The 12,829-nt window shown below is 35.8% G+C and overlaps 1 protein-coding gene across 5 annotated transcripts in view; it reads right to left on the bottom strand.

Moving 5' to 3' along the window:
• MEF2A (myocyte enhancer factor 2A) overlaps positions 1-12,829 on the bottom strand; it is a 178,423-nt gene that overhangs the window by 67,498 nt on the left and 98,096 nt on the right. For all 5 annotated transcript variants that reach the window (XM_060005511.1, XM_060005508.1, XM_060005510.1 and 2 more), the window contains exon 4: positions 9,490-9,693. In XM_060005511.1, the coding sequence (XP_059861494.1) occupies positions 9,490-9,693 (204 nt within the window). The remainder of the gene's footprint in view (positions 1-9,489; positions 9,694-12,829) is intronic.

The following is a 12,829-nucleotide window of genomic DNA, read 5'->3' as shown; positions in this document are numbered from 1 at the left end:
CATGTTTTGGAATGCAAATTAGCTCATATGAAACTGATAAACAGAGAATGATGTCAGTATAATAAAGAAGTCACTTTGGTTCATTGGTGATTTTTCCTAGGAAAGGGGAGCCAGGAGAGAGGGAACAGCATCACAACCTTCAGGAGGAAAGGAGAATGTCCTCCTGACAGCAGGAACATTTATCTGTATTATAAGAAAATTTTAAACGAGGGCTTCAGAGGAGTACTCCCAGCCTTGTTGCAGGTTCCCATGCCCACTTTAATGTTAACCCCCCCTTCCCCCCATGGCTCATTGCTACATTGCCATCTGTACTGTCCTAAAACTCACTATCTCCATCCTAATTAAAGTGCTGCCAGCATTTCCATTCAAGTAATTAATTTGGTGAATTTATCATACCAACTCTTGTCATCACTAGCTTCACTAAGGTGCCTCACTGAGCAGTTCAAACTATCTTCTCAATTACTAATTAGTTTTAGTTTATGTTGGTGCTCAGAACACAAAGTTGCATAGGTTTTGCAGTCTGTAAAAATTTTCAGGAATGCATAAACTGCACTACACCGGAAGCACTTGTACTTTTTTCTTTTAAAGTCTGTTTACCTGTCTGAAAGCTGGAAGTTATATATACTGGGAGGAGATGTGGAAGATGGAGAGATACTGAAACAAAGGCATCGTTTCCAGTGTTACAGAGCAAAGGAAATCACATCCTGTTCATTCTTGAGCTTTATTTCCACTTAAAGATACTTTATGTTTTTGTCCTTATTAGCTTTGGGTAACGTTTGATGGATTTTTAAGAGTATCATAAATGAATTAACACTGAAGTGAGCAACACTGCTTTTAGTTCAGTTTTATAGGTCACTATTAAGCCATGTGTTGGATCTGTGGGAATCCACCAGGAAGAATACTAATGCTGTTTCTCAAAGTCTTTGCGTTAAAGGATCTACAGTCTTTCAAAGAGATCCAGCGTTCCCCAACCCAGTCCACAGCCTGTTAGGAACCAGGCTGCACAGCAGGAGGTAAGCAGCAGACTAGGGAGTGAAGCTTCATCTGCTGCTCCTTATTGCTTGCATTACCGCCTGAACCATCCCCCACGCCCGCCCCCGTGGAAAAACTGTCTTCCACAGAACTGGTCCCTGGTGCCAAAAAGGTTGGGGACCACTGAGATAGACCCAAGACTTTCAAGAGAACATTATTTAAGTCTTGGTTTTGTCATTATGTACTGGTATGATCTTGGACAAGTTCTTTACTTTGTTTGGACCCCAGCTTCCTTATCAATTAAATAAAGTACAGAACTGGGCTTCCCTGGTGGCGCAGTGGTTGAGAGTCCGCCTGCCAATGCAGGGGACACGGGTTCGTGCCCCGGTCTGGGGAGATCCCACATGCCGCGGAGCGGCTAGGCCCGTGAGCCATGGCCGCTGAGCCTGCGCATCCAGAGCCTGTGCCCCGCAACGGGAGAGGCCACAACAGTGAGAGGCCCGCGTACCGCAAAAAAATAAATAAAGTACAGAACTAGATCAAGGTTTCCAAACCTCTTCATAACACAAACTCCTTTTCACAATAATTTTGGTCATTCTGTCATTTTTGCATAATAATAATGAAGTGATTTTAAGTACAAATACTTTAAATTGCTGTATTAAAGGAGATCACATTGTACAGATTATTTATAAAATAATATTTGACCATATTCACATTATGGTCAAATTCTAAACATTTCCTTTTCTACAAACGGTGTACTCAAAATTTTTATAGCTCAATTAAGAAAAAGTGTCATGTGTGAATACATTACACACTTTAGAACACAGCCTAAATCCCCAGTTTAATCCCTCTTCCCCATTCAAACCAACTGGAATAGCATTCATCATCATACAAATCTCAACATTACTAAAAAGATACCATAATTAAGAGGTGAGGTAACAGTCTATTTTTAAAACTATAAACTTCTTTTAAAATGTTAATCATCTGTTGCCAGATGAGTATTCTTACAACAACTATTTGACTGCCTAAACTTTTAAACACTTCTAACAGCTGCCCAATGCCCATAGGACAAATATCAAATGTTACAGCCTGGTATTCAAGGCATTCCATCAACTATACCCAATCTGTTTCTTCCTTACCTTTATTATTCCCCTATGCAAACTCTCTATTCCACAGAAATTTTGTGTATGATATGAATATTGGTTTATATTTTTCTATATGCATACTGCACATATATGCATACTGCATGTATACTGCATGTCTGCCTTAGCTACTTTTATATAAGAGAACTGAAATACAACTTAGACTATAGATATATCTCACTTTTCAGGCATACCCATAACATTGTTAAATACAGTGAGTACTCTACAGCTTTTGCTCTAAATGAGCTTCCAGCTCTAATACTAATATAATATTTATATGCTGAATGGTTAATATTTGGTGGTAAACATCAAAATCTTCAGATTCTAAGTGCCTTGAATCCATACTGAAGTGTATCCAACAAAGGGACTTCTGAAGTAAGATAATAAAATAGCCACACATAATCCTGTTAGAAAAACAGAAGAAATATGGCCAGTTACCACCATATTCCCAGTGTCCAGTACAATGTATGATAAATATCAGTTCAATAAATTAAAAAATGAAGAAATAATGCATTACATTCAATACTTTTACCCTTTTCTCTTCACTTCTCTTCAGCCCCTGTCAAAAAAATTACAATGCAATTCTAACAGAATTTACAGCTTGGGAAGTGCAAGAGAGTCAGTAAAACCGCAGGCAGGTATTCTATTAGGCTCTTTCAGTAGGCACCCAAACCTTCAGGAGAAAGTCAAAGGTATTATACGTCTCTTCGGAATCTGGTTTACTTCTCAGGTTTTAGCTATTTCCACTCTTCACACTACACTACAGCTATTCATAGCTGATTTTAATTCCATAAAATAAGTATGCTATACCTCATTTCCTACTTTCCACATAAGCTTGTCCCCCCTGACCTATAACACCTTTCTTCTAACCCCTTTTCTCTCTCCAACCCTATCCTTTAAAGGACTCAGGTGATGGTGTCACCTCTAGAGGAAGTTTTCTCTGACCATTCTCCCAATCCTCTGTACCCTCCTTTTCTCACTGGTCAAAAATTTGGTCAATGTATCAAAGAACTTCCTGAGAAAAAAAGAACAATTTATCTCATCCTAAGTACTAAAACATTCAATCCATGACACATAGGGACATAAAAAGGATACAAAAGTATTCATCAATAATCACAAGAAATGCATTACAGAAATGTGAGCCATATTATGAAGTGATATATATATATATATATATATCACCCTTTTCACCCATGAACTCCTGTTTATATATCAGCAACATCAATCTCTGATGGAGAAAAACCTGACCTCAAGAAAATAAAAATCACACGTAGAGATGCATAGTTCCTTATAAAAAGCACATAAATGAAAACCAATAATTGTATGATAAATAATAATATTCAAATACATAGCAAAATGAAAAGAGTAAAACTGAAATTGTAAGAGCTACGGTGATTGCTGTGTGAGGTGATGGTGCAGGACATGTGGGAAGAGGAGGAGGGCCATGAGGATTTCGTGCCTCACCCTGTGAATCACCATCCTGCTGCTTCAGGCTCTGTTAGGAATAAAAGAGCAGGGCAGGGGGCTGGAGGTGGAGGAAAGCTTTGTCTTGTCTTCAGATGTTTCATTATTTTTTCCCTTTCCCTGCCGCTCCACTGCAGCCCTGTAAAACATTAGGCAAGCCTCTTAAACACTCCCTGTCTGTTCCATTCCTCATCTGTAACATGGGGAGAAAAAAACTGGTTGGCTCAAGAAGGCTCTGTGAGGACATAATAATCCTGTCAGAAAACCTAAACATAATCATGCCTCCAAATTCTGTAACTAGATGATCTCAGGAGACAAAAGTCATTTCTTTCTTTTTTGCTCAGCTGAGGAACTGGAGTCCATCTCCCCACCCATCCCCACCAGACCCCCTAAATACACTCAAAGAAGCACGTATAACCCATGAAGAATTGAATCAAAAGGTCACCCATTAAAAATGTGTTCCCTAGTTTGCAATTCACACCAAATCAGCATACTACTTTGAATTGCTCTTTAGAAGGTCTTATAAGTTGCAATTTGTGCTTGCTCACTGCTTGAAATTATTTCAGAGGATAGTCTTAGGGATAAAAATATTTTAAAAGCTGGATAACCACTGCCAAGACATTGCATGCTAACTTGAAGCTTTTAGTCTCACTGCACTTGGGACAAGTTACTTCAAGTTAATACAAGATTGCTTAGGCCTCATCTCAAAAGTTTCTGATTCAGTAGGTCTGAGGTGGGGCCCAAGAACTTAGATTTCTAACAAGTGCTCTGGTGATCCTGATGCTGCTGCTCAAGGCACCACACTTTGAGAACTATTGATTTTAAATAATGTACTCCTGGCATGATCACTTTTACTACCAGCTGCTTTTATTTAGTAATTGATAGATGCATCTTATATTGATTCCCTATCTTCCTTTGAGATATTATTTCCAAATTCCTTTGTAATCTGAAAGCAGGGAAGAACTATTAAGACTCAAAAAAGCAGATTTTCTCTTCCTTTAGAACACAAATTATCATCATCTTACTTCATTTATCACTGTGCCTCAATTTCCTCAACTACAAAATGGGGATAATTAGAGGGATTCAATAATATAATAAGATAATAAGATAATATAAATAAAAGCCCTGGGAAGAGTACCAGGTCATAATAAGTACTTGATAAATGTTGTATATTATTCTTGTTGCAATTACTTCACTAATTTTCTGTTCATTATTGAGGAAAACTTATTCATGTTTACTGTATGTTATACATTACTGGTATATGTATAAAATCTTATCTATTTATGGTGAAATGTCCCAGAGCTCCAATGGATTTGGTAAACTGGGGAACAAAGGGAGGGGGTAATGTTAAAGACCTAGGTTCTAATCCCAGTTTTCCCACTAAATTGCTACATGACTCTGGGCAAGTCAAACCCTAGTCTCAATTTCTGCTTCTGAAAAAGCTTACCTTGGATATGAAGATCAAATGAGATAATGCAAGTGAAAAAATAATAATAATTTAAGTACTGTAGTACTCCTGTGGTGAAGAAAATACCTCTATTTGGGAACAGTTCACAAGATATTAATAAGAGATATAACTGGCCATGGCCCCTGTATTTACATCCTTAAATGACAGCACAATGATCTGAATCACCACACAAGCTATTTACTGAATGTCCAATACCACCAAGTCACTATTTTAAATATATAATGCTATTTTAAATATATTATGAGCAGATATATTTAATATTTCAAATATTATTGCAAAGTGAAAGAAAAGTAGATACAAAAGTAATCTCAGGCATTTATTGTGTAGCGGCTGCTAACGTCCTCACTTCATGCCTTTAGCATAATTTTTATTTTGATGCAGAACGCTTGTATTGGTTCTAGGCTTCTATTCAGTATAAATTCAAAGTGAATGAATAATGGCAACTAATTAGATTGGTGATTTTCATTTCTAGTTTCTAATACTCTAGGACATATCTAATGTTCTTATAAAATTGCATAATACAGTTCACAAGTTTTTAAATCAATTTACTGAAAAGAAGATTTGGGGGTTATAACATTTTCTTTGTACATTTCAATTAAATTACTACCTTTTGTAGGAGCAAACAAAAATCAGCCACCTTTCTTTGTGTCAATGCTTACCAACATAAAAAGATACAATGTATATCTTTGATGTTTCCTAATGAACTATAGGGAATAAAGTAGTAAACCTCATTTTTTGAAAGGAATATATTCCTGAAAAGCAGTACACAAACATTTTCAAATAAAATGTCATTTTAACTGCAGCAGTGATACTCCCCTTTCAAAGAAATCCAGTTATGAAGTCTCTTACAAAGTTTACCCCAATGACAATCTCCTAATTTACCAATGTGTAAATTTCCATTTTCATGTATTTAGCTTTCTCAACACAGGAGATATATACATCCAAGACATTGCAGACCTTGATTTAAAATACCTAAATGCAATTTAAAATATGTAAATGCTGTTGATTAAAAACAACAAAGCTACACAGAAAAAATTCTTATCAACTACAATTAAAATGTTAAAACTGATTAAAATTTTAAGAGACTAGTTTTAAAATATAAATAATATGAAACAAGGAAAAGCAAAGATAGAAAACACCACTCTGTAGACGTGTTTCTAATACCTGTGGTTAAAAATACCTGTAGATCAATGTGAGCATCATGTATTCCTCTGTTTATCGTCACAATATTCAAATACCAACTACTTTTACTTTTACTATATTATATTTATTCTATAGTGCTCCCAGAAAACATATTAGATCTAATTCCACAGGCAAAAACATGTGCATCCTTATGCCATGGACTATGCAGATGTGGTTAACAATACAGGGCACCCATCCCTCTTCTCTCCACAGTACATCCCAAAAGGGCCTGTGTGTAGGATCCAGCAGAATAGAAATATTGGTACATCTACAGAAGACTCCATTTTAATATATGTAAGATTATGTCAAAGAATATTTTAGTTCTGGGGGAAAGCAAAATCCTGCCAATTTTAAAGACTAACATATATGCAACAGGAAATGGGTGAATTCAGGTTAGAGGCCTTATGAAAGTTGTTCACAAAATTTTCAGTTAGTTTCACTGTTGGTCATATTGCATAAGGAAACACTCTAAAGTAGATCACTTATAGTTGTTCATGCCTCCATTTATTGTTGATGTACTCAGCGAATGAGTACATCATGAGATGGCTCAAGAGTCCGGAACCAATTTGTTAGAGGTTTAATATAAAATCTTCCATTGGTAAAAGTGTATCTCAATGTTTTACAAAACTGTAGGTAGGAGAAAAAAAGAAGTCTCGTGGCTTGAATTAGAAATCTCTAAATAATATCACTTTGCAGAGTCCCTGGCATGCAGAAGTTCCTCAAATATTTTTGTCAAATGAACAAATGCACGTCAACAAGTTTGCTTCCAATTACTACAACAGTTTGAAAGGAAACTATATGTAAAAGGAAAAAATACTTAAAATGATATTCTAAAAATATCCTTAAATAAGATATTTGTAAAGCACTTAGAAAGTGGCCCATAGGAAGCTTTATACAAGCATTTGTCATTACTCTTATCCTGTTAATTTAGTTTGGTTCACAACAATCTTGGTAGCTGCATTAGCATAAAGTCATCACCACAGCTGATAAAAAGAACTCAGGTATGTATGCACTACTAGTGAGGATGTAGTTGCATCACCTTTACATGTGGAATAAAGACCATCTTACAAGGGTAACCACTACTGTCTTATAATGAAGATTAACTCAGTAAGACATTAACATACAAGAAAGGTGAATTAAGCCTTATAATTTTATCCTACCACAACAAATTAAATCCCTTATAATCCAATATTTTCTGTCTTGTATTTACATAATGTGTCTTATATTTATATAATTCAGAACTTCAAAAAGAGCTACTGGTAAGGTTCATGTTCATTTATATCTAAGAAATTCAATTAAAAAAATAAAACATCAAAATGGCAATTGATGGCAATTTGCTTCATACTAAAGCAAACTATAATATAGGAGAGTGCTAAAAAATGTTTGGGATTTACTCTCTTACACTTTGACTGCTGACCACAACAGAGATGAAGACTGAGGTAGTCTGAAAATTCTGTGAGGATTAAATCACACTATATTCTTCATATTCTCTAAGGAAGTAAACTTTAGGCTGTGCGAAGTACCCTCAACTTCCGGGGGCCAAGAACAACAACTGCTGCAATGAAAGAGCAGAGTAGTTAGGGTTAAGGAGGTGATTGCCTTCTATAATGAAACTAGCTTCAATATCTATTTGTTGACACTATTAAAGTCAACTCTATTTTTTTGTTTGACTTAAGGCAGTGGAGCTTTTGATAAGACACAGAGGTTTTTAAAATGTCATTTTAAACTAAACACCAGGGATACCTTCTATTTCAAGGAAAGCCCGTTACAAAGTCTCTTTATGAAGCTCACCCAAACCAAGATCCCCTAATTTACAAAATTACGATTCAAAATGCATTATGATACATAACCGGGAGTCTACTAAGCAGTTTATATGGCACATAAGTGATAAGATATACCATAAAAGCTAAATGATATAAAATAACTTACAATTGATTAAAACACAACTGTGCTAAGGAGTTTGGCTAAAGATGTAACCATGTAATTTAACTGAAGTGATCAACAAAAGCAAGGTCAAAAGCTTCATAAACACTGGAGTGAGCCACTCAAATAAAATGGTGGGAAAATCAAGCAACAGAGGAATTGTAGCTCTAATTATACTACACTTTTACTTTTCATTTCAAACAATTAATTGCTAAAAATTAAGTATTTTTCTAATAAAAGTAGCAGAATTTTTTTTTGCAGTAACAATCAATCAATTACTGTCCAAAAAGGAATGGTTAAGGTAGAAAAATATAGGGGAAATTTAAAATGCATTTTCAGAACTATAACATAATCTGTGGAGGCAAATAAATCAGATTCCTATACAATAAAGTATATTTCTCTATCTTAATTTCAATTTCTCAAATAAAATCTAAATTTGGACTTCTTCTTTTATGGCTAGTTCTGAATCATTTCCCATGATTTCAGTACTTTAAGCAAGGAAATCTCTAATTTATTGAAACAGTTTTCTAATATTACAAAACTAAGTAAACATTATGTCTTTTCAAGCAGCGAAAAAAAAAATCCATTTCGAACAAAAATAAAACCTCGAAATATAAACAAAAAAGATAAAAGTAAATAAGAATGCTAATTTAAAATATTAGAAATATACATAGAAAGTTATCTTTTATAAGATTTTTGCAACAGAAAATAGTTGAAGGGGAAAGTATATTGGTTCTCCTTTTTGAAGGTTTTGTCTTAAAACACTTTCTGAATAGACTGAAATCATTCTATAAAACTCCTTTTCTTATTTTCACTTAATTAGGTTGGTAGAACTATGAGAGATACCAAAGGGCAACAGATTAAAAAAAATAATGAGGCAATCCTCCCCCCACAACCAAAGTACTATTAACAAAATAGAAATAATATTTACATCATTCCCTTCCATTTTATTAGTGTTTAAAGTTGTGGGTAGTCACTGAGGTAACGAAATAATTAAGACATGTTAAAACTATAACTTCATACTGTCTAAAGTGATAGTTTCTTATAATATTAATTTAAAAAGTCATACAAAATAAATAATCATAGATGAAATGTTAGATTATACTGATGTATATAGTACAACAGCCTAGTTTATTTTTTCTCAATGATTAGGATATGCTTATAACATAAATGGGTCATCATATAGCAATAATTAGACCCTTCTAAGAAACAATTCAGAGAAAAGCTATATCTGTAACCGATTTATATTTTGAATATAAAAAGCAACCTGACAGTTAAAGTTATTAAATCAAGATTTAATTATTATCTACAATTCAGGCATTACTAGATATATGTTACCTCAACAATATCCGAGTTGGTTCTGCTTTCATGAGGTTCATTATATTCTGTATACTTGAGAAGAACTTTGTCCATATCAGTGCTGGCATACTGAAACAGTTTGTTAGAGCTGTTGAAAATGATGAGTGCTATTTCACAGTCACAGAGCACACTAAGTTCATAGGCTTTCTTCATTAATCCAAACTTTCTCTTTGTAAAAGTGACCTAGACAATCCAAAAAAAAAAAGTATATTTTTATTACAAGTTATTAGTAGTACTTGAATACAGGCTACCTGAAGATGAGGTCTCTTTTAACACTGAGTCTGATTTCAAAGCTGAAAAAGGTTCCTAGCTTCATACTCCACGTAAGTCTTCTTCCCCAATTTGCCAAAGGCCTACAATCCTACATATATCCTGTACCTCCAAGGGCTCTAATAGAGCAGTCTCCTGAGGAGGCTTCCTTTATCCTTGGTTGCCACTCTGCTGCAGTGGGCAAAGAACCAGAGAAGGAAACAGTTGATCAGTGGCCCCTTATCATCCAGGTTAAAATGGCATTAGAAAACCAAGTCCCACCTCAAGTAATCCATTCATTACTCAGACTTTAATCCCTAAACAACAAAGTACATCCACTAATCTAATTTATACTTCTCCTCCTTCCCAAGCTCTTCTACTGCACCCACTGAAATTCAGTCTAGATCAGCAAATTCCCCAATGTCCTCAAATTCTTCTTTGAATATTTCTTTCTCTAACTGAAACATGTCACCTGAAGCCCTCTCAAATAGAGACTAATTAGTTTGTTTTTAAATACTACATCTCCTGTACTCAAGGGTCTGGAAGATATGTCCTTTTTGCTCCCCATTCTCTCCTCAATTTTCCTTCTTCTCTAAAAACCCCAGATATCCTGAAGCTCAAGCCATGAAATTTATACCACCCCAAAACTCTTTGTGGTGACCCCTGGTCACTCTCCCTCTCCCTCATGCACTGATAAGTATCACATAACTACTTCTCATTCTAATCCTGCTCTTATCTCTGGTGACTTCAGCATCTGTGTAAAAAATTAGTGCAAATACCTTAGCCTCTCAGTTCCTTTATCTCCCAACCTCCAAAATGATCAACCACCACCACATGTCAAGCACTTCTACTGCCATACCTTAACTCTGCCATAAACAATAATCACATCACCTCCAAAATCTCAATTTCACGCATTCCACTTTGCCTTCTATGCAACTCTCCTATTTTGTATTATCTCTTCAGAAATTCTTTAACCTTCATCAAGTCCTCCAATCCATTTACCTCACCACTTTGTTACTATCTACATATTCTCATGCCCTTTCTTCTCTCTTTAGATTCCATGGGCCATCACTATTTTTCACTTCTACTCTTCTCTCATTAACATACTTGCTTAGCACAGCCCCAACCAAGTATTGACCCCCCATACATTTACCCAATTATCCTTTTATCTTTATGCAAGTAGCTGACAATTACTGGGAATATTAAGTGTGCGTGCACACTCACACCCACATCCCCCTTGTGTTTCTGAACTGATGACCATAAATCTCAACTAACACTTAACATTGCTTGACATTGTAACTTGGCTTATTTGTCCCATTATCCCATTCTCCAGGTCAGATACTTCCTACCTTCTCTCCCTCAAATCAACTCTCCACTGATAACCTTGCCTCAAACCATTGAGAAAACAGAAATCAGCAGCAACTATCTCACTTCCCATCACCAAATCTATCAATTCAATTGTTTCATCTGTACTTTTCCACACTCTCCCTTCTCTGCTGTCATTATTGACATCTTTGTTCCTATTCCTTTCCATATGCTACACTCTCTTCCCTCATCATGGTTTCCCTCCTATCAAAGACCACAAGCTTAGAAACATGCTCTAGCATCTCCTTTGACTCCACGCTGCCCCTTCAGTTACCACCCCTTCTCTTCACCCCTCTTTCTGCTCTACTTCAGAGTAAAAATGTTTGAAAGAAACGTCTATAGTTGGTGGCTCTAACTTCTCATCACCTATTCTCTCCTCAACCTTACTGCAATCAGACATCCAGTCCCCAGATTCCACTAAGACTTGTCAATATCATTACAGTGACCTTCAATTTATGTGATTGAAGTCAATAGTCATTTTTTTTCTTACCTTACTATACATCTCGTTTGACAAAGCTGACCATATTCTCACTCTTCAAACATTTTCTTTTCCAGTTGTTTACGGCACAACACTGCCCTGGTGTTCCTCCTACTTCAGTGACTGCTTCCTCTCAGCTTTTAGAGTTATATCCTCTTCCTCTGCTCAGCCTCTACCCACTGAAGTGCCTGTGAGCTTTAGACTTGGGCTCCCTTCTCCTCTTTACCCCCACAGTCCTTGCTAGGTAATTGCAGCCAGCCTCATGATTTTAAAAGCAACAAATATGCTCTTTCCACAGTCTTCTTCATTTCAGCAAATGGAATCGTCATCCATTCAAACAAAACCAAATAATATCTAAGAGTTATCCTTGATCCCTCTTATCACAATAATCTACCCTACCAATCCTTCAGCAAATTGTTTTAGCTCCACCTCTAAAACATATCCCAAATCTATCCACTTCTATCTACACCACTATATCGCCCTAGGTTAAGTTACATAATCTCTCATGTGTATTATTTATATAATCACCTTATTATTTTTTTTACATCTTTATTGGATTATAATTGCTTTACAATGATGTGTTAGTTTCTGCTTTATAACAAAATGAATCAGTTATACATATACATATGTTCCCATATCTCCTCCCTCTTGCGTCTCCCTCCCTCCCACCCTCCCTATCCCACCTACCCAGGTGGTCACAAAGCACCGAGCTGATCTCCCTGTACTATGCTGCTGCTTCTTATTAGATTTCCTGCTTTACCTATTGTACCCCACAGTATATTTGCCACACACCTGACAGAGTGATATATTTGAAACATAAATCAAAATGTGTAAGTAGGAGTTTAGAGTTTTTCACTGCACTGAAAGTAATAACCAAACTCATTAAGGAAACAGAATAAATGATCTGGCCTCAAACTATGTGACCTTATTTCTCATCACTCTCTCTTACACCCATCATGCTGCACTGGCGTGTGCGTGTGTATACATGTGCATGTGTTTTCCTTAACCAGAAGCTACTTTCCACCTTAGGAACTTTGCTATCTTCCCTCTCTGTGGAACACTTTCACACCATATCTTTCTAATGGTTCCTTCCCTCTCCTTTTAAAACTAAATCTCTCATCTTTATTTAATCTTTTAAACAAGTCCTTATAATATAAATACACAAATATATGACTTTATATGAATGCATCTATGGAATATAATGTGTTTTGCTTGCCTCCCTATTTT

This window comes from Delphinus delphis, chromosome 2, assembly GCF_949987515.2.
Source record: "Delphinus delphis chromosome 2, mDelDel1.2, whole genome shotgun sequence".
Classification (NCBI taxonomy): domain Eukaryota; kingdom Metazoa; phylum Chordata; class Mammalia; order Artiodactyla; family Delphinidae; genus Delphinus; species Delphinus delphis.
The sequence above is the reverse complement of the archived record's forward strand: the minus strand, read 5'-3'. Positions and strand labels throughout refer to the sequence as shown.